The sequence below is a fragment of the Antechinus flavipes genome, chromosome 2 (genome assembly GCF_016432865.1).
Source record: "Antechinus flavipes isolate AdamAnt ecotype Samford, QLD, Australia chromosome 2, AdamAnt_v2, whole genome shotgun sequence".
Taxonomy (NCBI): Eukaryota; Metazoa; Chordata; class Mammalia; order Dasyuromorphia; family Dasyuridae; genus Antechinus; species Antechinus flavipes.
The window spans coordinates 440257458-440283720 of NC_067399.1; the positions used below are offsets into that span (position 1 = coordinate 440257458).

Genomic DNA, 26263 nt, shown 5'->3' on the forward strand with positions numbered 1-26263 from the left:
TTTGTCCAGACATAATGTGCATCAGGGATGTGAAGGCAGACTCAAATCTGATTCCAAAGCTTTGGGAGAGATGGAGAGTCAGACTCTGAGGAGCCACATTATAGGGAAGAATTGGGGGAAAGGTCAGGGAGAGAAACCCCCAAACCCTGTCACTGTGTGTGCTGTAGGAGTTCTCTTTACCTGATTGGTTGTCGTGGCTTGATGTCCACAGGGGGTGGGGCTGGCACATCATTGGGAAAAATGTCTACCCACATATGCAAGAAACCCTAGAATGGGATCAGAAGTCAAGGCTGAGCTCCCCTGCCTCTTTTCCCACCAAGCTGCTCCCTGTGGTATGAGAAGCAGAGAAGAGCCAAACCTCAGGTGCCAAAAAGCATGGGAAGGAAGCTTCTCACCTGCAGCAGACCCGGGCTGCTGGGGTGGAAGAGGGGCCGGGTTTCCACGTGTTCGGGCACCAGGGAACAGCCGTGTTGGGGCATCTCTCTCCATCGCAGCAGTACAGACAGGGCTTGCTCCTCCTCACAGGTCTCTGGGCTCTTCCCACCTGGCCACAACAGGATAGAAATAAAATGGACCTCATAGGTGGGCTGCTGCCCCCTCCCCTCTAGTCCAGGTGTGTGTGTTACCTGCAGAGGTGGCCCCCGAGGGTACCTGGAAGAGCTTGCTGCCCACTTTGACCTCCCCAGGGCGGTACTCGGGGGCAGGGAGACCACTGCGCTGACACAGACTGGCCAGCACTTGAGAAGGTTTGACAGCATCCCGCCATGCGTTGTAGCCTTCCCTGTACACACAGGACACAGACATGGGATGGAAATGTGTACTTTAGCCTGGGAACGTAGACATGTGACTTGGCAAGGAGCTTAATATGGCCACATGCGCTGCTGATAGGGACCTGTAACATGGACACGCTCGGCTGAAATACAGCGCAGACCAGCTTGAAGACAAACTAAAGAACAGCCTTGCTCAGGATAGAAAGTGGTGTGGGAAGGACTGCTGGGGACACAGACAGAGGCAGTCCAGCCTTGAATACTTAATACAAGATGTAAAGGTCAGAGATGCAAGCATGTGCGCTAGCCCCTACAGGACCCGCTGACACCCCCCACACCCCTTAACTTACAGGTCATACTGGGAAGCTAGCCCACAATTAGCTCTGTGGTGGCTGTAAAACCGATTCTCCAGGTCAATCCGGGTCTCTCCAATCAGGTCATCAGAGCCCACAAGGTCATGGTCAAAAACAGCCACCGTGAGCTCAGTCTCAGCAGGGAGAGAGATATTTAACTCCAGGACTCTGAAGTGGAAAGGAGATGGGATGCTTGAGACATACTTAGTGTCCTGTCAGCTCTGGGCCTTCTCCTACTGGCATAATTCTTCTCCAGCATGGCCGGAGGTCTGGATACACATGTGCATTCCTAACTGATCCCAGCCCCGTCAGATACTTGGCCATCTGCTGTTTCACTCACTCTCCAAAGATGGGGTTCAGCTGCTTGGGGATATAGCGTTCCTTGGTGTCTTTGCGCTCCCGGCCTGCACTCACCACCACATAAGGGTCTGCTTTGCCATTGGGGTCTGCAGGAGCCAGACTGGTGGCCTAAAAGGTTGTGAGGGGAGATTAGAGGCCAGGAATAAATCAGAAGTCAGGAAAGCAGGACTGCACCCGGAGACTTAGGTCATGAGTCTGGGTTTTGTGGAAGAGAGGTGAGGGAACAGAAGGGGCTACTAGAAAAGCCTCATCCTTTCCGCTGAAGTAAAAAAATGCAGAGGTAGCAATTCTGATCTCAGATAATGCAAAAGTAAAAATATATCTTATTAAAAGAGATATGGAGGGAAAGTATATCTTGATAAAGGGTACAGTAAGTAATGAAGTAATGATACTAAATGTGTATGCACTAAGTGGTAGAGCAAGCAAATTCCAAAAGAAGATTTTAAGCCAATTACAGGAAAAAACAGCAAAACTGTTCTAGTGGAGGACCTCAACCTTCCCCTCTCAGAATCAGACAAATCTAACCACAAAATAAGCAAGAAAGAAACTAGGGAGGTCCTAGAAAACCTAGATATGCTAGACCTATGGAGAAAACTGAATAGGGACAGAAAGGAATACACCTTTTTCTCGGCAGTACATGGTATCAACACAAAAATTGACCATGTATTATATTAGGGCATAAAAACCTCACAAATGCAAAAAGGCAGAAACAATAAATGCTTTATTTTCACTCTACAATGCAATAAAAATTATATTCAATAAAGGGCCAGGGAAAGATAGACTAAAAGGCAATTGGGAATTAAATAAACTAATTCTAAAGAATGAGTGGATCAAACAACAAATAACAGAAACAATCCATAATTTCATCCAAGAAAATGATAATCGTGAGACAACATACCAAAACCTATGGGATGCAGCAAAAGCAGTTCTTAGGGGAAATTTTATATTTCTAAATGGCTACATAAATAAAACAGAGAAAGAGGAGATCAATGAATTAGGCATGCAACTGAAAAGGCTTACCTTTACAACATATACACGAACAAGCAGCTTTATGGGACGGTTTTGGGGTATCATGTGTGAAATCCGAGGCTCAGAGAGTGCTTTTGACTCAGGGTAAATGAGGAAGGAGCCCTGAGTAGGATAAAAAATCCTATCACTACATTTGGACAGTGGTCTGTCCCTCCCTTTCCCTTTCTCTTCCTTTCCCCTTCTCCCACACACAACTCTGGCACCTTAAACTTGCCCATGGGATATCCAAGCCTGTCCTCATCTCCATCCCCATCATGACTGCTACGGCCTCGGTACAGGGGGAACACATGCAGCCAGTCCTCAAATTGGCCAAATTCATCCTCCAGCGGTGAATTGTAGATCTGTAGGATTCCTATATTAGTCGAGAGCCTAGCCCAGGGAAGCCAAGAGACCTACATAAACTAGTACCTTACAGAATCCAGTCCAGGTTCCCTAACTCTGCCCCAAAGCCAGCCCCTTCACAGCCTAGCACCTTCAGAGTAGCAATTAATTTTCTCTGGGTTCCTGGGCCTTCAGCTTTAACCTTGGTCCCATCTTGAGCTTCCATGTCCCCAGAAAAGGGGTTCAGCACATCTGAGAAAGGTAGAAATAATCCAATCAGAAATGTCTTGGTTATAAGGCAATTAATAAGAGATGCACAAGAGTCCCTTACCTGAGTATTCATTATCTTCATTGTCTTCCTCATCCATGGTCATCTGGAATCATGGGAGGAGAGGAGGAATCCCTCTTATATACCCTGGTATGTACATAGCCTCTGGCTTCCAAATGCCCTTCTCCCCTCATAGCCCCCTCCCTGTCTCAGTCCAGGTCCCACCTGGTCCCCAAGCTCCTGCAGAGAGGCATAGTACTTAGACCACCAATCCAGCTCATCAAGCTCAGGCACGTCTTCTTGTAGCTGTTGCCCTTTCTCCAAGAGACTGCCTTGAGGTAGCTTCCTAAGGGACCTCTGGGGGAGATAGGGGAGTGAGTTCCTTCTGCCCAGTCTCCCCACTTGGGACTGATTTTTTTCTCTCCACCCCATTCTCCCCCACAGGGAGAGCAGCTCTTACATTCATCAGCTCTTGGGAAGTCCTAGCCACAGGCAGCTGCCATACCAAAGGGGAATCCAGATATTTCTGTCCTAGAGGAAAGGGGGAAGGAGAGAAAAAAGATAATGAGGTCTTTGGTCAGATTCACAGAAGTTGGTTTTCTCAGAAGTAAAATGATTCTTATGTTGCCTAGAATGTAGATGGGCACTGTAATATTCCGTGTCCTGGTTCCACATGAAGTCTAGATCAGAAGTTGGGTTAATTTAGAACAAGGGGCCATGCTGACTACCAAGCTCACAGCTTAAAAAATAAAGTGCTGGACTTGGAAGTAAGAGACCTATGTTTAAAATCCCATTTCAGAGTAATATCACTACTAGGATTATACCCCAAAATCAAGAAAAAGGAAAGGGTGCACAAACATATTTATAGCAGTTCTCTTTGTGATGGCAAAAAAATTGGAAACTAAAGGGATGCTCATCAAATGGGGAATGGCTAGGTCGTATATGAATGTGATGGAGTATTATTGTACTGTAAGAAATGATGAAAGGGATGGTTTTAGAAAAACCTGGGAAGGGGCAGCTAGCTGGCATGATGGATAGAGCAGCAGCCTAGGAGTCAGGAGGACCTGAGTTTGAATGCTACCTCAGACAGCTACCTTAATTGTATGATCCTAGGCAAATCATTTAACCACAGATTGCCTCCCCAAAAGAAAGAAAAATTTGGGGAAACTGTAACAGATTAAAATGAACAAAACCAAGAGAACAATCTACATAGTAACAATAAAATTGTAAAGATAATTAATTTTAAAAGATTTTGTAACTGACCAAGATAATGACTAGTAACAAACGGTACCAGAGGACTCACGATGAAAAATGCTATTCACTTCCAGATAGAGATGATGGACTCAGAATGAAAAGTGAAACATTTTTTCTTTTGTTCTTTATTTTTCTTGCTTTCTCCCAGTATAACTAATATGGAAATAACGTTTTGTCTGATTTTATATGTATAATGAATATCATATTTCTTGCCATCTTAATAGATGTGAAGGAATAAAAGGAGGGAGAGAATTTGGAACTGAAAATAGAAATTTTAAATCTAATTAAAAAAAAAAGACTTTGTAACTCTGAACAAGATAATGACTAACCATAGTTCCAAAGGATTCATGATGAAACATGCTATCCACCTCTAGATAGACAACTAATGAATTTAGAGTGCAGATTGAGGTCTATTTTTTCCCCCTTTCTTTTTTGGAACATGGCTAATGCTAACATGCTAATATTTACAATTGTTTTGGTTTTATTGCCATTGAGTAGGAAAGAGGGGAGGGTAAGGAGAAAATTTGAAACAAAAAGGAATAAAAAAGTATCTGTGCTTTTAAAAAATTAATTAAAACATGTTGTCAAAAAAAGTCCCAGTTAAGCCACTTAACGACTATTTATTATGTTATATAATATTATATAATAAAATAACTTCTCTTACTGGGACTCAGTTTTCTCATCTGTGAAGTGGGAGAATTAGCTTTGATGTTTCTTAAACTATGACATTCTGTAACTTTGACTAGGATTCCTGGGGATTCCGATGAATTTTTAAATAAAGGGTGCAGGTTTTATGGCCAGATCTGAAGGACTAGCTATGGAAAGAAGAGACAAGGGGTTAGAAGAGGTACAACACGGCTGGTAATTGGAGCTCTGTATGAGATCCTCTCCCTGAGCATAACAGAGTATTAGAGTGTGATGAGTAAATTCTATTTGTCTAAGTCAGCTCAACAAATTAGTTTCAGACGATGAGAAAGGTATAATGCCATACTCAGTCACCCAGTGACTAAGAGACCCTAGCACAGCAGATTAGAATAGTCAATAGCCAGAGTTTTCCATGAGACTTTGTCACAAAAGCTAACAGTAATAATAGGAGACTTGAAGATTTTGCTTCTACAATTTTCTGTGAAACTTTGCCACTAGAGCTAAAATAATAATTGGTCACTTGAGGATTTTGTTATCTCAAAGATATCATTAAGAGATTGAAGCTGGGTGCCTGGGGAAATGATGTTGCCTTTTACAGTAACAGAAAAGTTGAAAAGAGGGAAGATAGGTTCTGTTTTAGACATGTTAAGTTTAAGATACCGATGGAACATCCAGTTCCTATCTAAAAGGCAATGGGAGATGTGAGATTATAGCTCAGAAGAGAAATTAAGGTTGAATATATAGATCTGGGAATGATCTGCACATAGCGGCTAAAATAGTACAAGGACTCTTAATCTGGCTCCCATGAACTTAATTTTTTTTTATAATCATGTTTCAGTATAACTGGTTTCCTTTGTAGCCTTTTGTATTTTATTTTTTGACATTAAAATCAATATTCTGAAAAAGGGTCAATAGGCTTCACCAGATGGCAAAGGGATTCAAGACACAAAAAAGCAAGAATGCTGCAACCTTGCTGGTAGAGTATCAAGAGAAAAAGTCCATTTGTTAATCAAAAGAAACACCCACAGGTTCATCCTAGCCAAGTCAGAGTACCTTTAGAGTTCCAGGAAGATAGATTATTACCAAATTCCTCTAAACATTAACATTTCTATTGTTAAGTAAATTGAAAAACCCTAAAATTGAACTTTGTATCTTTGTTTTGTCTCTATGTAGACGCTTTGTTTCCTGATCGTTATGCACATTTTGGATCTCTTTCTCTTTCAAAGGTGGAACAACTGATACATTTTTTGCTTGCTTTAATCATTTCAGTCTTCAAAAGGCAGAAGAAGTGACAAAGGAGAACTTTAATTCTCTGCATGATCCTCACAAATAAAAGGAAGAATTTGTTGTTAAAATAGAAAAGATTAGGCTCTTGGGAGATAATGATCATTTTATCTCAGAATTCATGACAGGAAAGAATAGGAAAGCAGGGTATAATCCATACACACCCATCAGATTTGGGGAGAGTATATATCAAAGTGTTCAGAGGAAGGACGTGTCCCATGGTCTAAAACTCAATAGGGGAAGATAGCTTAGGAAGGATAAAAAAACTCAAGAATAAAAAGATAGGAAAAAACAGTTAAAGTCACAGAGGAACTCAGTGACTAATTGAAATTTGAAAAAGAACACTGATGGTGTTCTTGTAGCAGGTCATGTAGAATAAATTACAAAAGGTGGCACAATCCTAAGGGGCTGACCAGGAAAGTAAAAGACTTTGTTATAAGAGGGTGGTATAAGAGGGTGGTCCAGTGAGTTTGAGAGAAATGAAAAGACAAAAATATTAAAATATAAAGAGAAAGACTTTCTAAACCATAGAGAATAAGTGGCCAGCTAGATCACTGGCTCTGAAAGCAGGAACACCTGAATTTAAATCTGACCTCAGACACAATATTTTCTAGCTGTATGACCCTGGACAAGTCATTTAACCCCAATTGCCTTGCAAAAAATTTTTTTAAAAGAGTAAACATTCCTTATTAGGAAAAGTTTTAACTTTAAAGGGCAGCTGGGTGGAGCCCCAAGTCTAGAGCCAGGAAGATTCATCTTCTTGATTTCAAATCTGGTCTCAGACACTTACTAGCCATATGACCTTTTTATCCTCCTTGCTGGAAATTAGAAAATCAAATTCCTTGCCAAGAAAACCAAACAACAACCAGAAACTTAAATAGCTCCATTACTTATAGAGAGTAAAGACAATAACAAAGAAAGTCTTCATCTGCATGAGACCTCAAAAGGAGTCTAGGAAATATAACTGATAGAACCGGGATAGAATCTCACAAGCCAAGGTAGAATACCTTGCAGAAAGAACTAGCTTTGGGATTGTTAAATGAGTTAGACTTTCTCCTATGGAGGAAATATATTTCAGAGCTAAGGTTGTTATGCCACAGTTTTCTTTAACTGTCCTGACTCAGTTTCCTTGTACAAGTTTCCCTTGTCTCAGTCTCCCTAATTACTCCCCTAAGCTGTAAATCTCCCTCTGGTCCATGAAGGCTGAGGACCAATTAGTCTAAGGTTATAAATTGTTAGCCCAAGCAAGATAAACAAGAGAGTAGACCTTCTGATTATCTTCTGTCCTTGAAAAGTTACAACATCCCTTTAAAATATTCCAAGATAGTTCACTAACATCTTTATCTCTGGGTATTCAGACATCCTGTCTCTGGGTTCCTTTTTGATTCATAGACTTTTCCAGCTGGCTCTTTCCCTCTTCTTTGTCTCCAAAAGGTATATAAAGGTTAGAGATTCTCCATTCATTGCTGGAGAATGGCAGCTGGCTGTGGATGCTGGACGCTGGATTCTTTGAGATGATAGTCTCCTCCAGACCTGGGACCAACATGAATTCCTTGGTCCCAGTATATCTTTATCTCTGTCTGACTGGATAATTTGAGACGAGAGTCCTGTCCAGTTAATCTTACTCTCCCATTAATAAAATATTAAAAACTCTCTAATCTCTCTCCTGCCTCAGTTTCTCTGGCATTACAAGGTTTCTTCCAGTCCTAGGCTAAGGATCATGACTAGCTAAAGATCACGGTAATATTCTAACTAAAAAGAGAACAGACAGTCCTTCTGAGATAATGACTAAAGTGAGCCTGCAATTGATCATTCAAGAGTAAGTCCAGTGCCTCTCTTCAACAATGAGATTGATTCAAACTAGTTCCACCTGTTCAGTAATGAAGAGAGCCATCTACACCCAGAGAGACTGTGGGAACTGAGTGTGGACCACAACAGCATTTTCACTCTTTCTGTTATTGTTTGCTAGCATTTTTGTTTTCCTTCTCAGGTTTTTTTTTCCCTTTCTAGATGCAATTTTTCTTGTACAGCAAGATAACTGTATAAATATGTATACATATATTGGATTTAACATTTAACATATATTGCACTACTTGCCATCTAGGGGAGGGAGTAGGGGATATGAGGGGAAAATCTGGGACAGAAAGTTTTGCAAGGATCAATGTTGAAAAATTTCCCATGCATATGTTTTGTAAATAAAAAACTATAATGAAATAAAATTTAAAAAAAAAATTAAAAAAAATTACTTAGTCCAGTAAGGCCATTGAATCAGCAGAGATGCTATTCCCTGAGAAGAACTCAAGGACCAAGTGACTTGTCCAGCCCAGAAAAGTGTCACCTCTCTGTAGCCAAGCAACTTGCTCAGGTGAGCCTAGCAGCAGCTGAAAAACCTTATTGACCCTAGTCTAGCAGAATGGACTCAGGTGACTAAAATACTTTGCCCTATAAGGAAGAAGACAAGCTGAAATAGCCCAGGCAATAAAATTCAAGACAGCCGCAATGAGGAAAGTTTTTAGAATTTATTTGGTACCGAGCTCATTACGGAATTCTGATTAAATTCCGTACCTTACAGAACTAAAGACAGCCTTATAAGCATTTCTGTTCGGCTTGTTACATTTTAACAAGAGAACCCCACCTGGGCAGATGTTTTAACATAGATAGAGAGTTTCAGCTACCATCTTCCCCCACCCTTAAGAGCATTGTTGAGCCGGCCTTTTGAAATGCAAAAGAAGTCCCCCAATCTAGCTGAGCAAACGTTCTTCTGCTGGCCCGAGGTGGAAAGGAGGGGAAAGGAGGGCTATTTGTCCATTTCAAAGCTAAGTGTCAGAACAACTCATTGATTTCATTGGGAAACCTGTGTTCTCAACATTTGTCATAATATCATCTTTATATTTGTGGTCCACTCTTCCCCCACCCAATTCTCTGATTATTTGTGGAAGAATATATACTCCAAATTTGGGGGAAATACTTTGGAATTACTGTTCTTCCTATGTCATTTTAACAAATTCTGTTCAGTCATTTTAGTCTTGTCCTATTTTTCATGACCCCATTTGGGGTTTTCTTGGCAAGATATTGGAGTGGTTTGCCATTTTTTTCTCCAGCTCATTTATTTTACAGATGAGGAAACTGAGGAAAACAGTGATTTGCCCAGGGTCATACTGCTAATAAGTGCATAGATTTGAACTATGGTCTCCCTGACTTCAGGCTTGGCATTCTATCCACTATGTCACTTAACTGCCCATTTTAATAAATGCCTTTGCTTAAAAAAAAAAAATTATTATATTGGCTTATTGTTAAAAGAAAGTCCAGATAGGGACTTGTGAGCAAGTGTTATGAGGGTACAGAGGGTTACTTCTAGAACGCCTATAATAGAGGATGCTATCAATATCAGTGCATGAATAATCAGAAAACATATTAAATTAGTTAAGTCACATTGAGGGTAACAGGAAGAACAAAGAAGGGAAAAGACCACTATTCAGAAAGGGTTTAAGAGTTGACATGAAGGAAAAACTACTCAGCTCATATTTTTGTTTCTTTTGTTTTCTCTATAAAGGAGAATGGTTTTTGGTTTAAATGAAAGAATGGAACAAAAATAGTAAATAGGGAATTTAAAGTACAGTAAGTAGAGAAAATGAGTTCTGAGGGATGATGAACATGAAGAATTCAAAGATATATGGGAAGACATAGAAAGTGATGAAGAATAAAGAAAGCATAACCAATAGTGACAATATAAAAGAGGGCAAGTTTTAAAAATAACAAAACTGAACATTGATATCAACTTGTTAAAATGGCTCAGTGAATAGAACTCTGGTCCAGAAATCAGGAAAAGCTTAGTTCAAATTTGGCTTCAGACTGTTAGTGTGTGGCACCCTGGGCAAGTCACTTCATCCTGTTTTGTCTCAGTTTCCTCATCAATAAAATGAGTTGGAGAAAGAAATGGCTAACCTCTCCAGTGTTTTTATCAAGAAAACCCCAAATGAGGTCATGATGAGTTAGACAGGACTGAAAAACTGTTGAACAACATACCCTTCAGAAATGGTAACTTAAAGTATATACAATCAGTCACAATCACTTTTTAAATGTAGTTTTGACTTTTTTGTTTAACATCCTCAAGATGTCCTTTAGATAAAGGATTAGATATGTCCTCCTGGGACCAAAGATAGAACTAGAAACAGCAGCTAAAAGTTGCAAAGATGTAGACCTCACTGATTCAGGCCAGTTCCAATGATGAAGAGAATCATTTGCACCCAGAGAGAGAGGACTATAAGAAGTGAGTGTGGATCACAACATTTTCACTATTTGTTGTTGTTGTTTGTTTGCATTTTTTCTTTCTCACTTTTTCCTTTTTGATCTGATTTTTCTTGTGTTATTATGATAATTGTGGAAATACATATAAAAGAATTGCACATATTTAACATATATTGGATCACTTAGTGTCTAGGAGAAAGAGTAGGGGAAAGAGAGAGAGAAAAAAATTAGAGCACAAAGTTTTGTAAGGGTGAATGTTGAAAACTATTTATGCATGTGTTTTGAAAATAAAAAGCTTTAATTAAAAAAAAAAAAAAGGAGACCTCACCTTGTGGTAAGGGAAAAAAATTTAAACCATCTGAATGATAATCCAGAAGTAGAACAGGCTGCCTTGGAAGTTAATCACTTTTGTGTCATATATGGAAGAAAGATAGTACCCAAATTATTTTGCAATATCTGGATGAACTAACAATGTGGAAATCCCCCGACTGACTGGTGGCCTAATATTAGAAAGTCTCCAAACCTTATGTAAGGATATGGTTGAAAGGAAAGGTCTAATCTACTATTATAACAAATGCTTGCTATCCTCAGATAAGAGACTCTATGGTTTCATCTAAAAGAACTAAGTTCATGATTGTGAAAGTATTTAGTCTCTTCCCCTTGTCTCCCAATCCTGAATTTGTTCTTATTCTAATAATAAATCCAACCAACTGTATCCAAATTATTCCTGATTCTCTTTTTTCTCTACCCTCTCTCTCCCTTGAAATGCTTTACTCTTCTATCCTAAACTGCTGCAGAATACTGCTGATTGGCTGTTCTCTAGGTGAGCTGATGAGTTATAAAAAACAACTCTCCAGGAAGACAAAATGGTTATCAGGGAGAACAGATTCCTTAGCTTATTAATATATCCCATTTATGTTCAATTTGGCCTCTTATCTTTAACTCACATCATAAAGTAGGGTGGTACTGGGGAGAGGGCAGGGTAGCTAGACTGCCAGGCTTGGACTTGAAAGATCCTTTTTCTGAGTTCCAATATGGCCTCACACACTTAACTAGATTTTTGACCCTAAGCAAGTCACTTAACCTTGTCTGCCTCAGTTTCCTCATCTCTAAAGTGAGCTTTAGAGAGAAATGGCAAATCAGGCTAGTATCTTTGCCAAGAAATCCCCAAATCACAAAAAGTCAGACACTACTAAAATAACTGAGCAACAGCAAAGGACCTCCATTGATAGAATTGCCTCTCCCCAAAGAGGAGGGAAAGAAAGAAAGAAGGAAGGAAGAAGGAAGGAAGAAGGAAGGAAGAAGGAAGAAAGGAAGGAAGGAAGGAAGGAAGGAAGGAAGGAAGGAAGGAAGGAAGGAAGGAAGGAAGGAAGGAAGGAAGGAAGGAAGGAAGGAAGGAAGAAAGGAAAGAAGACATATTTTGAACCCTAATAATGATCAGGTTGAAAAAAGGAAGAAAGGGAAAAGGCTAAGCCTGGGAAGAAATTGGAAAAATGTTCTTGAAGGTGCTGAATACCTCTAACGTCTGCAGGGTTTAGAAGGAGAATCAGTAGGGTAAGGCCAGTGCAGCAAAGGCACCAGCACCAGCCTTCCAGAGTAGGGATAGAATTGAGCCCCAAGAATAGTTAAGGGATTTTGAAATGGATTTTGTGAAGATAAAGGTCACTCACCTTGGAGTCCTCTATCTCCATCTTCCTCAGAGGACTCTGTGGGCTCCTGGAGAGCAAACCGAAGGACATGTGGGACGATGTGGGAACCTACAAGAATGGTACGTCCAAAGGCTCGACGCTCAATTACAAGGACACTGAGTGGGGGCTGCAGATATGGTTGCTCAGGGAGCTCCTGCGTGGAGTAAGGAAAGGAGATGGAAAGTCACAAAGTGTGAAAGGGGTCACTGAGACTCAGGGGATCCCTTTACTTTGCTCAGGATGTGAGTTTGTGTAGTGAGTTTGGAAGTTGAGAGAAGATATGCAAGAAAAAAAAAGGAAGACATTTTCAATAACCTACCCAAAGGGTAAGTTATGAATTCAGAGGATTTAAGGGATCTTAAGTCCAGAAGGGAAATCGATGGACCAACTTTAAATAGGTTCCCAACAGATTCTGAGGTTTTATGAATCAGTACCTCAAGATAGACCAAAGATTATGAGCCTAACCAGACCTCCTACACTTCAAGGGGTTTTTTAGAGGTGTTGGAGGCAGGGAATTCCAAGAACCCTGGAGAAAGGATGCTTCCCACTCTCCCCATGGCCTCTCACCACAGTCAGGTGCTTGACTAGTTCTGTGAAGTTGGGGTTCTCTCGATAACTAGCCAGAATCTCAGACTCCACACGTTGGCCCCCAATTTCCAACACGACCTGTGGCTGCTCCACCGCAAATAGATGTATCCGGCCTAGCCCCCGAAGACCCCAAAACAGTACCTGGATGTATGGGGGGGAGAAGGGAAGAAGGTGAGGAGAGAGAGGGAGAGAGACAGAGAAAGAGAGTAGGGAGAAGATGAGCTATAGAGAGAGGGGACATAATTCTAGGGAAGATATGAAAGGGGGAAACAACTTACATGGAGTCAGTTAATGAGGTTTAGGGAAAGTTGGGGAGGGATTCGGGGAAAGGAGCCCTAGGGCAGGAGGCAAGTAGAATGGGGCTATCGGGTCCCAGATACCTCAATTCGGAACTCCCTGAGCAGGGGTCGTACCCCTGGGGGTAGATGGAGACATCCAGAAATAGTGTCACGCAGAAATTCTAGATCCTGGGGCTCTACATCTTCTGGTACTGAGGGCTAGAAAGGTGCAGAAGGCAGATGATATATGGCAATAGGGAATGAGTTACTTGGCAATTGTGTCCAGAGGAACATGTTCAAAAACGTGGGCTCTAAATGTGGGTACATGTTTGTGTCCTTGGAGTCATATTCTTGACACAAAAGTTCCTCTCTCTTGGATTTCTCATTTCTCTGTTCCTGTCTAAATTTTCATGTAAAATTTTATATCATAGTTACCTGGGTTGGTATTTCATGCCCTTGAGGACATGTCCATGAGGACAGGGATATAATATGAAAGAAAAACTCTAGATTTTTCTTATTTTGTTGTGCTTTTAAAGAGCTTGGAATAATTGCAAAGATTTTTGGATAAACAAGGTGTTATTTACATAAAAAAACTATTGGAAAATATGCTCTCCTCAAAAAGAATATTATTCTTGGGCAGGACAATAGAAACCTCCCATCCACTTCCCCAGTCTTGGTTCCCAGAATGATCTAGTCATGATTTAGTGATTGTCTCATTAACTAAACTTTTATTAATCTCCTAACTTTGTTTCTCCCCCTTCCAACATAGTATTACCCTTCTCGCCCAATCTTTCATCTCTGTAGCATCCTAATGTATTCTTTGTCTTCTCCACCCAGTTGTAAGAGTAGCCTATTCTGAGCAGGACCAGGAGATCATCATATACTTCAACAACAATATTATATGATGATCAGTTCTGATGGACATGCCCCTCTTCAGCAATGAGATGAACCAAATCAGCTCCAATAGAGCAGTAATGAATTGAACCAGCTACACCCACTGAAAGAACTTTGGGAGATGACTAAGAACCATTACATAGAATTCCCAATCCCTCTATTTTTGTCCGCCTGCATTTTTGATTTCCTTCACAGGCTAATTGTACAATATTTCAAAGTCTGATTCTTTTTGTACAGCAAAATAATTGTATGGACATGAATACATATATTGTATTTAACTTATACTTTAACATATTTAACATATATGGGACTACCTGCCAACTGGGGGAGGAGATAGGGGGAAGGAGGGGAAAAAATTGGAACAAAAGGTTTTGCAATTGTCAATGCTGAAAAATTATCCATGCATATATCTTGTAAATAAAAAGCTATTTAAAAAAAAATCTAATGATATAGACTTACTAAGTCTCTTTTCTAGAAGTTGAATCTTTTAACTTTTTGATTGAGCAGCTTTAAGATTTTATTTTACATGAATGTCATTCATAAAATATTCACCTTATTTCAAGAAAGAAAAAAAAAAAGAGTAGCCTATTCTCCTCAACTTGGTGGGAGAACAAGGCTTCCTTGAACAACCTGCTTGCTCGTCCATGATACTGGTCTTCCCTTGTATACATTAGTAATAAGTATGTTTCAGCTCTGCCAGGAAAGTACAGAATACCAAATCAATTCTTTGAGAATTGGAAATTTTCAATGGTTGTTAACAGGTGATTAGCTAAGATGACAGAAAAAGATAATGTTAAGTGTTGGAGATGTGTTTAAAAAAAAAAGAAAGAAAGAAAGAAAAGGAGGGGGAATGTACTATTAGTGGAGTTGTGAACTAATCCAGCTATTTTGGAGAGCAACTATGCTCAAAGGGCTATCAAAATGTGCATTACCCTCAAACTTACAAAAAAAAGCAAATTAAATAAAGGATAAAGGGGCAGCTAGATGGCACAGTGCATAGAGTACCAGCCCTGAAGTCAGGAGGATATGAGTTCAATTAACACTGCGTAGCTGTGTGACCCTGGGCATGTCACTTAATCCCAATTGCCTCAGAGGAAAAAATGTATATTACCCTTTGATCCAGCCATGTCACTACTCGGTCTGTACCCCAAAGAGATCACAAAAGAGGGGAAAGAAAAAAAAGTGCAAAAAGATTTGTGGCAGCTTTTTTTGTGTGTGTGACAAGGAATTGGAAATTGAGTAGATGCCCATCAGCTGGAGATTGGCTGAGTAAGTTTTGGTATAGGAATGTAATGAAATATTATCATGATTTCAGGAAAGCTTGGAAAGACTTACAGGAACTGATACTGGGTAAAATAAACAGAACTAGGAAAACATTGCCTATAGTAACAGCAAGATTATGTGATGATCAAATATGATAGATTTAGCTCTTCTCAGAAATACAGTGATTCAAGACAATTCCAATCAACTTGGGATACCATTTGCATCCAGAAAGAGAACTAAGAGACTGAATTTGGAGTGAAACATGCTGTTTTTATTTATTTGTTTATTTATTTATTTATTTATTTGTTATTAGGAAGTGTTAAGTACCTGAGACTACATTTGAACTCAGGTCAGGATTTCAGGGCTGGTACTTTGTCCACTATGCCATCTAACTACCCATTTATCCTTTATTTAATTTGCTCTCTTTCTTTTGTGAGTTTTTCCTTCTGTTTTGATTTTTCCTTCACAACATGATCAATATGGAAATGTGGTTAAAATGATTTTAAGTGTATAACCCAACAGATTGCTTACTGTCTTGGGCAGAGAGGAGATAAAGGAGAGAAGGAAAAAATTTGGAATTTAAGGTCTTATAAAAATGAGTATTGAAAACTATATTTACATGTAATTGGAAAAATAAAATACTATTAAGAATACCCCCCAAAACTGAATCAGTTGTATCCTACTGGAGAGTGGGGAAAAGGAGGGGAGACAAACCTGTGATTCCACTCTTACCTCAAGCCTGCCACTGTAATCCAACTCAATGAGTTCAAAGGTGGCAATGAGCTCCCCTGCAGCTTGAAGACCCTTCATCAGGGGGAAGAACTGTAGCTCAGGGCATCGGTAGGGCTCCTCGATCAGCTTTACCTGAGGAGCTGCCAGAGCCCGACCCAGAAATACAGGGGGACCCTGTGAGGAGAACAAGCCAGGCTTGGAGGAGAAGACAGGGACCTGAGATGGAAAGGACTGGGGACAAGAAGGCTCCAACTGAGCCAGCAACAAGGATGATGGTGGCTGTAGTAGCAGATGGGCTGGGCTGAAACATGGAGGCAAACTCCAGAGAGACAGACCAATCTATGGGCAGGTACACACACACACACAGACACTCACAAACTTGTTGTGATCAAAGACATTGATAGTAACAAGGGGTGGCTCGGCAGGAAGCTGTTCTCTCCGACCATCTATAATCAGCTGCTCAAACACTAGGAGCTCATCCCACAGTGGGCTCAGCGTCTGCTCCAGGACCTGGTAGAGACATCCAGAGGGAAGGTAGAGAAGGGAAGGATAACCAAGGATAGGGTGGACCTAAGGGCTGCTGGAGAGCACGAATGCTTCAGCTGGAGGGTGGATCGCTGTTTAGTAACTTGGTGATTTCAAATCTGTTTTTAAAGTCATGGGGGGAAATGATGCAAAATTGTAACAACAAGCTTGATTCCAAAGAAGAGGAATGGAGAAATGAAAAGATGCCTTTCCTTCTGCTTTATTGGGAAGGGGGGACTATGGCTGATGAACATTACAGTGCCAGACTTCTTTGATGTGTGAGTTAGTTTTGCAGGCCCTGCTCCTGACTTCCTTCCTTATCCTATTCCTCTTTCTAGTTCTCTCTCTTTTTTTTAATGTATCATATTCCCATATTGGAATGTAAACTCCTTGAAGTCAGTGACTATATATTAAGTCTATTTGTGTCCTCAGCACTTACCACAGTTCCTGGAACATAGAAGTTGTTTAAAAGTGCTTGTTAATTGACTAAGAATGAAGCTAAGTGAAATACCCTGTCCCTGCTCCTTGTAGCCCAAGCTTGATCCCTTCCCCATTCACTTCAGAAGATAGGGAACTACTTCGAGAGGGCAAGCTTTCCCATAACTTCCACCCCCAGAAATGAGCCCTGAGGATCCAGTTCCAGGTCTGCCCATTATTCACTAGGACAGTATACTTCCTTATCCTCTTCCAACTACTTAGGGTCTGGGGAGGGACAGTGTTGCCTTTACCTGGGTGGCCTGGCACTGTGTGGAGACAAGGACCTGGGCAAAGGGGTCGGAGAGTCCGCTGTCATCGGCTGCCAGGACTCCCCTTGCTTGATAGAGGTGAGCTCGGAGCTGAAAGTAGCTAAAGTCTAGGGTAGGGACAGGAAGGAAGCCATACTTATCAGAGAACCAGTCCCTGAGCCTCAGGCACCAGGCTCCGGGTCTCCCACCTCCACCCCGTTTCCAAGTGTAAGCTTACCATCTCGGTGTAAGGTGTGAGGCAGACCTCCCAGGGGTTGGGGCAGCAACTCTGGGGGGAGCTCCTGAGTACAGGCCTTGGCATGTTTGCTCTGGCCGAGCCATAGGAGCAGCTCCAGCTTGGCACAGACCTCCCCAGGAGGAGCTCCAGGTACCTCGGGTGAGGGCAACACAGCTGAGTCAAATAAATCTGTCCCTCTGGGTTGGCCCTGTTTCCTACTCCAGGTCACCCACCCACCGCTTCCCTCCAGGTCTAGCCTTGTCCCCAGGCTCCTCACAGTGAGCAGGAGGCTCTGGATCCGTCCACAGTCCCGTCCACGTTCTTCCTCTACCACAGAGAATAACACATCTTGGGCTGGGACCCGAGCAAGGGCCACACGCCGTTGCCCACTGAGCAACCAAACCAACACATCTGGGAGAGGTGGCTGGGGCTGAAAGAAGTCAGGAGACTATGAGATAGCAAAGGTAACACTGCAGGGACCAGAGGTGGCAAGGAATGGTACCTTAGGTGGAAGAATACAAAGAACTCTGAAAAAAAAATTGGGATTGTGCTCTAAACGTCACAAAATTAACCACAGGATCCATATTTATAAAAAAGGCTCCATATATACAAAAATATTCATAGCAGCTCTTCAAAGAATTGGAAACTAAAGATGTATCAATAAACTGGAGAATGAATGAATAAATTATGGTATATGAATGAAACAGATTCCTATTGTATTATAAGGCATGATGAAGGGGATAGTTTCAGAAATATCTGGAAAGACTTTATGGAACAATACAGTGAAGTGAGCAGAACTAGGAAAATGATTTATACAAAGACAACAGCATTGTAAAGTAACTTTGAAAGACTTAGGAACACATCAATGAGATAATTAGCCATGATTCCTGAGTGCAATGATGAAACATGCTACCCACTTCATGGCATGGAGTGACTTAAGATACAGATTGAGATGCATGTTTTTGAATTTAGCCAATGTGGATATTTGTTTTGCTTGATAATATATACTTGTTCCTGACACTTTTCTTTTTCACCCTACTTCCCAATTTCAGTGGGTGGAAGGGAGTTGAGGGAAGGGGAGGAAAATAAATGTTTATCAATTGAAAAAGGAAAAAAATTCATAAACATTTGTAAGGGGTAAAGAGAAAGATTTTTTTAAAAAGAGGTGGAAGAAAGGAAGAAAGGGATGGAGGGAGAGAGGTAAAAAAGGAAGGAGGGAAGGAGGAAGGGAGAGAGGGAGGAAAAGAGAGAGGAAGAAGGGAGGAATGAGGGAAGAAGGAAGAAGGAAAGGCCTGAGGAGTTAAAAGACCTGTGTTCAAGCACCAGTTCTCTCTGACACTCTCTAGTGTTGTAACTCTGGCTGATTTATTCTCTCTAAACCCTGATTTCTTCACCTGTAATAATGGGTTAGATAACATTTCACAATCTCTTTCACCTTGTTTTTGTGACTACTCAATAAATCATAAAATGCAATAAGAAAGAGCTATTGTTTTTATGGTTATAATAATTAGGAAAAGATAACTCCCCCCTGCCCAGAGCAGGTTCTCTTACCTCCTGGAAGAGGAAATTTAGCTTGGCCAGGATTTTCTTAGCCAGAATCACCTTCTGGTCCACATTGCTGGGCCTCAGCCCTCCTAGGAGGCGCAAGCCCTGGCGAGCAGCTACAGCCTGAGTGAGAGAGAGACAGGGATGGAGATGGGCTCCAGGATGTTGGTGGGGGAGGATGCCATGTGCTAAGATGAAGATCAACTAAGTGACAGACAGATCCAAGGAGTCAGCCTCCCCACCCCCACCACCACCTTTCCCCTCCCTTCCTTCCCCATTCCTGCCTACCATGCTGTGTGTCAGCAGCTTCCTGCGGCTCCGATCCAGGGCATTGGGCCGGGTCATTGTCCTCCGCTCAACTCCCCGACAGTACTGCCTGGGTACGGGGAGAGTGGGGTAAGGAGTTATAGGTCACAGAGTTATAAGGGGGATCACAGAGGTCCATGTGGAGAAGTCAGGGTGACCAAAAGATTAGCACTCCTTATAAGAGAGGTGACAGACGTCATCAGAATCATGAGGAGAGATCAGGGAGGCTGTGGGAGTTTGTGGGGAAAGGCCAGGGAGAAGTAACAAGAGTCTTAGAGAGGGATTATTAGTAAAATAAAATAACTTCCAGTCCTATAAGCCTGGTATCCTGTAATTTTAAAATGTCATTGTTAATTCTGTTTTGGAAAAAGTCCAAATGATCCCCAAAGGAAAAAAATAAAGAGTTGAACTATATAACATCGGTGCTCATTATTTGTTTGGTGTCGTTCTGATTCTTCGTGACCCCATTTGGGGTTTTCTTAGCAAAAATACCACAGTCATTTGTCATTTTCTTCTCCAGCTCATTTTACAGATGAGGAAAAGGCGGAAAACAGGGTCAAGTGACTTGCCCAGGGTCACACAGCTAGGCGACATCTGAGGCCAGATTTGAACTCAGGTCCTCCTGACTTTAAGCCCAGTAGTCTATCCAGAACCACCTTGCTGCCCTTGAATTCTAAAACTGAGTTAGTTCAATTACTGGGATAGGCACCATGTGGCCTCCTTGACTCTAGTTTTAGTGCATCAAAGAGTCTATAGATTCTTTCCTAAAAGGGCATCGAGACTACTCTGCACAGTAGAAAAGGGACTGAACTCTGGACTTAGAAGCTTAGAGGCTAGATTTGAACTCAGATTTTCTTGATTCCAAGTCCAGGATACTATTCACTACACCATCTAATTGCCCCTAGATTACCTGGGTTCAAATTCCACTTCTGATGCTTTCTGCCTGTGTTTCCCTGACCAAGTCTACTTCTCTCCCTTGGCCTGTTTCCCCACATGTAAACTGAGGGGGTGGGAAAATGATCCCTAGATCACTGGTTCTCAGATTTTGGTGCTAGAGATCCTTCAGGCAGTCTGCAAGGTCAAAGTGATTCTTCTATTAAGTAGAAGCCCATCAGTTAGGAATCACCGTGAAAACCATGGTATAGAATGCAATAGAATATTATTGTTCTATAAGAAGTGATGAGTAGGCTGATTTCAGAAAAGCCTGGAAAGACATGAACTAATGCTAAGTGTAGTGAGTGAGCAGGTCCAGAGAACATTGTATAGCAACAAGATTATGTAATCATCAATTGTGATGGACAAGGCTCTTTTCAACAATGAGGTGATTCAAGGCAATTCTAATAGAGTTGGAATGGAAAGAGCCTTCTGCATCCAGGAAACTGAATGTGGATCAAAGCACAGTATTTTTATCTTTTTGTTGTTTATTTGCTCCCCCCCCCCCCTTTCTCGTGGTTTTTTTCTCCTTTTTATCTGTTGGGATTTTTTCTTTGTTTTTGTTTTTATTTTTTTGCTCAGCAAGATGAATATGGAAATATATAGAATTGAACACATTTAACCTACAGTAGATTGCTTGTGTCTTGGAGAAGGAGGAGGGAAAAGGAGAGGGAGAAAAATTTGGACACAAGATTTTGCAAATATGAATGCTGAGAATTATTTTTGCATGTATTTGGAAAAATAAAATACCATTAAAAAATGGTGAACAGACTGATTTCAGAGAAGCCTGGAAAGATTTCTATGAACTGATGTTGGGTAAAGTGAGCAGAACCAGAAGAAAATTGTATAGTAATAGATTATGTGATGATCAACCGTGATAGACTTAGCTCTTCTCAGAAATACAGTGATTCCTCTCCCCCCCAAAAAAGAAAATAAATACATGACCTAAGAAATACAGAAATACAGTGATCCAAAATAATTCCAATAGACAATTCCAAATGCCATTTGCATCCAGAGAAAATTATAGACTAAATGCAGATCAAAGTACAATATTTTCACCTTTTTTTGTTTTTTCTTTCTTGTGATTTTTCCCTTTTGTTTTGATTTTTCTTTCCCAGCATGACTTGTAGAGAAATATGTTTAAAATATTGGTACATATATAACCTATATCAGATTGTTTGATTGTTTGCTGTCTTAGGGAGGTGAAGGAAGGACGGGAGGAAGAAAAAAATTTTGGAACTCAAAATCTTACAAAAGTGAATGCTGAAACCTATCTTTACATGTAATTGTAAAAAATCAAATACTATTAAATGAAAAAATTCTATTTCCCTAGTAATACTAAGATGTTTTAATTTTGAATATAGTCAGCAACGATAAATGAAACCCGCATAAACAAAAGCTCTTGGGGAAGAGTCTCTCAATAACTTTTAAGAGTGTAAGTAGGGCCAGAATTGCTACTCTAGATGCTTCCATAATATGCTTCTGGAAAGCAGAGATTATTTTGTTTGACTTTTGTTCTTGTTTCTCCTGGAATCTAATAGGTGCTTAATAAATGTCTGTTGACTCCTTGATATGATGCTGAGATCCTTTGGTTGGTCCCAGTGGGAGAAAATGCTCTGGAACAAAGCCAGCAAAACTGGTAACAAACTCTGATGAGCCATCATGGAAGAAGGAGGGGAGAGGAATGCCCTCGAGTGTTCAAGCCTGCTGTGCCAGACTAGCTGTATGACTTTATGGCAATCTTTTGCCCAGTTTGGGCCACAGAACCCTGGAGGCCTCTCACCTGCTCCCAGCCACCAATTCTTCCAGGGCCTGCCGCAGCCGTACCCAGGCCCCTGGTCCTGGCCTCTTCAGCAGCCTCTCTGTCTCCTGAAGCCCTTGATCCTGCAGAAACACAGTGGAAAGGGAGACCTGGACCCTGGACCCTCCTCTCCAAGGTCCAGCTTCCTCCCTCCATCCTTCCCTCCCAGACCTTCATGGTTCCTTTCTCTGGGGCCCCATCTCCCGCATTCTTCCCCACTGTGGTTCTGGCCCTTACCAGTCTCTCTGCTACTTTCTTGATGCAATTGCTGCTTTGAAGGCGCCAAGTATGGTCTTCCCAGCGACTCCAGACATGAATACATGGCTTCTCATATCGAAGGGGCAGGCAAAGGTAGGGCCTAGACAAATTCAGAGATGAAGGCTATTGTACTTTCACCTTTCCCCCCTCCCTCCCAGCAGGACCATCTTTGGATCCCACTTGCCTTGCCAGAACTCAGTGATCCCTGCCCCAGTCCCGTAGACCTACCCATCACCCTCCATGGGCTCTGGTTGCAGCCCCGGAGTTCCCATCAGCTCCCCAGGTCCTCCCTGCTCATCTAGCCCAAGACTGGTCTCGGGTTCTGGGTCTAATTCCAGCAGAGGCTGGCTCTCTCTGGTCTGAGCATCCATCCTGGCTCCAACCTCAGCTTCTCTGCCCTGTGATCTTCGGCTCAGAAACTCCTCTTGTCGGCCAGCACCTCCTGCCCCAGAACGAGCACAGGTCAGAAACCCCAGTGATTGTTGGGCAGCATTGATCATGACTCAAAGCCCTGGGGTTACCCCATCCACCAGCACTGACCATAGCTCAGATTCCAGAGTGACCACAGCCCTAATCTCCCTCAAGTGACCCTTCACCACCTCCACAATGTCCATGGCTCAGCTCCCACTGGGGCTAGGATTCACCCAGCCCAGAATGCACATGCTGGCAGATACTGTACCAATGGAGATCTCAAAGCTGATGGGTTGGGGGCCCACAGAAGGGTCAATCATCGTGGCTTCAAAAAGAACAGCAAAGAGCAGAAAATCTTCTTGGGCAGCCAAAGCTTGCTGGGTAATGGCGAGAAGACAAGATATTGGAACAGGAACCACTGCAGAAGTATAATTTAAGCTGGCAGAACTTGCCCCCTCCAGGACCTTTCTCCTGAACTTCCTGCCAACCACTCACTTCCATGGTCAGGCCATCTCTTCCCTGCAGAGATCTATTTGCTAATGTCATCTTCTCTTACCCTCACCTCCTGCCCTTTAGACAGAGGCCCCCAAAGGGCAGCTTGATGCACTGACAAGATAGCTATATTTAGAATGAGAGGATCCAAATTTTAATCCCATTTCTCACTATTTACAATCACTTAACCTCTGGCCTTAGTTTCCTCATCTGTCAATGACCCTCTGAGATCCCTTCCAGCCCTATGATCCCATGTTTAACAAACTAACCTTAATAAACTAATAAGCTATCACCCACAGTGACAATGGTTTTCAGAGGTGCCTTTCCTTAGAATAATTTGCATTTTAAAATGCTTCCTTAAAGAGACAGCTAGATAGCACAGTAGATAGAGCATTAGAAAAGAGTTCAAATTTACTCTCAGATATTTAACTAGCTGTGTGACCCTGATTATTTACTAGCACTCATTTATACACTATCTACCTCAGTTTCTTCGTTTGTTTAAAACATGCAGATAATAATACCACCTACTTCTCCTAGGTTGTTGTTAGGAAAAAAAAAAAAGAGAGAGAGAGAGAGATAATGATTATAAAGCAAACCTTAAAGCCGGGCAGTTTGGTGGTGCAGTGAATAAGAATGTCCCTAAGTTAAAATTCAGCCTCAAAGAATTCCTAGCTGTGTGACTGAGGAGGTCTATTTACCTCAGTTTCCTCTGTAATGAGCTGGAGAAGGAAATGGCAAACCACTCCAGTATCTTTACCAAGAAAACCCCAAATGGGGTCACAAAGAGCTGGACACAACTGAATAACAAACCTTAAAACACTGTGTAAATGCAAGTTACTGTTATTCCTACCAGAGATTTCATCTTCTTCATGGTAAAATTTCCAGGGCCAGGAAGGAAAGGAAGACCCCAATTCTCAAGCCCTCTCCCAAGACCCGCTGTTTTAGGCCCCTACCTCAGGCAGCGGATACAGTTCTTCCACCTCTACTCCCACAGCACTGGGCAGCTCTGGCCCATCTTGGGTGACATTTGGCTGTTCTGGTTCCTTGGCTGGACCCCGGTCTTTCCGGCCCTTCTTCTTCTTCCTGGTGATCTGGGCCAGCCTGGAGCCCTGTGGGACCTGGAGGGGCTCAGGACGGGCCCCACTCCCAAACATCTCCAGCCCCACAGCTAGCAGCAGGCGGCCTCGGAACCACACACCTGGGCCTTGGCCGCTGTTGAGGCCATGCAGACTGTCCCGAAGTCTCCCAGTTGGGGGAGAACCATAAAGAGGAACCCAGGTGGGACCAAAGGTAGGCTTAAACCCCACTGCGGAGAGAGGGGCAAGGGATGCCAGTCAGTGTGGACGCGAGTGTTCCTGTCCCAGGAGGCTGAGGGACACACTCCTGGAGAACAGGTGCTGGGATAAGTCTGGGACATGTTTTCAGGGCTAGGAGGGGTAGGAGGGAGAACAGGGTCTCAATTAAGAACTTCCTAGTGTGCTGGGGTAGGAATCTGGTGGTATGATGTAGTGTCCTGGATGGGACACAGGACCTGGGGGCTGGAAGCCTTCAGATCAAACGCCTGGGTAGCAGTGTAGTCAGGGATGAGTCCTTTAACTTTGGAGGACCTCCCTTCCTCGTTCGTAAAATGAGGGGGTTGGGTTTGATGGCCTCCGACTCTAGATCTAAATGCCTCCTGGTGTTTCTGGAGCCGTGGGATCTTTTGGGGACAAGGAGCAGGGGGCTCACCAGCACGGCCTGGGTGGGAGATCTGCCTGAGATCCAGGACATGGGTGGCAATGGGCACGTCACCCATTTGAGCATCGTCCATCAGCTGCAGACGGATGCGGGAGGTGAGAGGTGGAAACAGCTCCACAAAGTTCAACTGTTCGTTCCATTCGGGATCCGTGGTCTCACTTTGCACTGAGGTCTCCCCCTGCAATTGTGTTTTTTGGCTGGCATCGGCATGTGGGCAAGGAGAATGCAGCATGGGGGCTAAGGCAGGGCAGCGGTGGGAAAGAAGCGGGAGGGCTGCATCTGGCTAACGTGGGAGACTCTTATTGGAGCTTTGTCTCTGAAAGGTGGGGGAGGGAGGGACTTGGAATGGAAATAGGCTCACCTGTTGCCCCAAGAAGGACACCCTAACGTAAGGATCCACTAACACTCGCTGCTCTCGCACAACACGGGCCAAGCCACCCAGGAGTCCAGGGCTAAGAGCAGGGAGACCCTTAGCCCGGTATAAGCGGACACTGAGCTGGGCCCACTGCCGGTCAGCTGGAAATCCCCTAGGCAGAAGCAGGTTCCTAGATGGGGAGACACAAGAAAGAGCATGGAAGAAAGAAGCTGGACAAGTCACAGCTCCCTAAAATCCCAAATCCCTAAATCTAATCCTCTTTCAGTCCCGGCTCCTTTCGGACCCTGTCTCCATGGTCACCCATGCCCTCTTCCCCAGATTTGTCCTTACTTTTCAATATCAGGACTGTGGCCCAGTGGAGATGGAGGTAAGGGCCTGGTCAGCTCTCCCCGAGCCGTCACTGTTAGGGTAACTTTGACAAAGCCTTTGGCTCCTGCGTGGGTGTCTTGGGGATCGTGGAGCACGGCCCATTTCTGGGAAAAGTGACTGTCTGTGGGGAAATGGGGAATCAGTGCAAAGGGAACATCCTGAGAGACGGTTCTGGTTTTTCCCAGTCCCTGTCAGGTTCAGGGTCACCCGAGAGAGGGGCTCTTTGGACTGGTGGTAGGGTCTCAGAGGGCAGGGACTGAAGGGAGCTCAGGGTCCTGGTCGGGGAAGGGGTCAAGGTCTGATCGGATCTGCGGAGAGGTCCTTTGAGCCAGAGACAGTCCAGGACTGGGGATCAGTATCCATGGGATACTAATGTGATAGGAAGAGAGGGGTGCAGTACCTGGCTGTTCGCAGACGATGTCCAGGTCCATTCTGAAAGTGCCTATCCGGGTGGCCAGAAAGGGAAGTGTCTGAGAATGGAACACCTGGGAGTGTGGGGGAAAGCGTGGGAGGGGAGTAAGTCCCAAGAGAAGGGACTCCCTTAGTCCTGCCCTGCCCATCCCCACTCCCCCAGC

At 42.9% G+C, this 26263-nt stretch overlaps 1 protein-coding gene across 1 annotated transcript in view; it reads right to left on the minus strand.

The window, feature by feature from the left end:
* Positions 1-26263, minus strand: part of LOC127546766 (fer-1-like protein 4) — a 31685-nt gene that overhangs the window by 2335 nt on the left and 3087 nt on the right. Inside the window, 30 exon segments of the mRNA XM_051973716.1 lie at positions 181-266; positions 396-544; positions 627-781; positions 1118-1288; positions 1461-1588; positions 2501-2611; positions 2713-2850; positions 2982-3082; positions 3162-3204; positions 3324-3455; positions 3559-3629; positions 12200-12371; positions 12785-12946; positions 13186-13302; positions 15973-16146; positions 16348-16482; positions 17226-17350; positions 17461-17614; positions 17738-17890; positions 19012-19128; positions 19294-19381; positions 22028-22128; positions 22283-22403; positions 22532-22745; positions 22983-23091; positions 24160-24512; positions 24935-25121; positions 25305-25488; positions 25650-25809; positions 26089-26173. Coding sequence (XP_051829676.1) covers positions 181-266; positions 396-544; positions 627-781; positions 1118-1288; positions 1461-1588; positions 2501-2611; positions 2713-2850; positions 2982-3082; positions 3162-3204; positions 3324-3455; positions 3559-3629; positions 12200-12371; positions 12785-12946; positions 13186-13302; positions 15973-16146; positions 16348-16482; positions 17226-17350; positions 17461-17614; positions 17738-17890; positions 19012-19128; positions 19294-19381; positions 22028-22128; positions 22283-22403; positions 22532-22745; positions 22983-23091; positions 24160-24512; positions 24935-25121; positions 25305-25488; positions 25650-25809; positions 26089-26173 — 4196 coding nt within the window.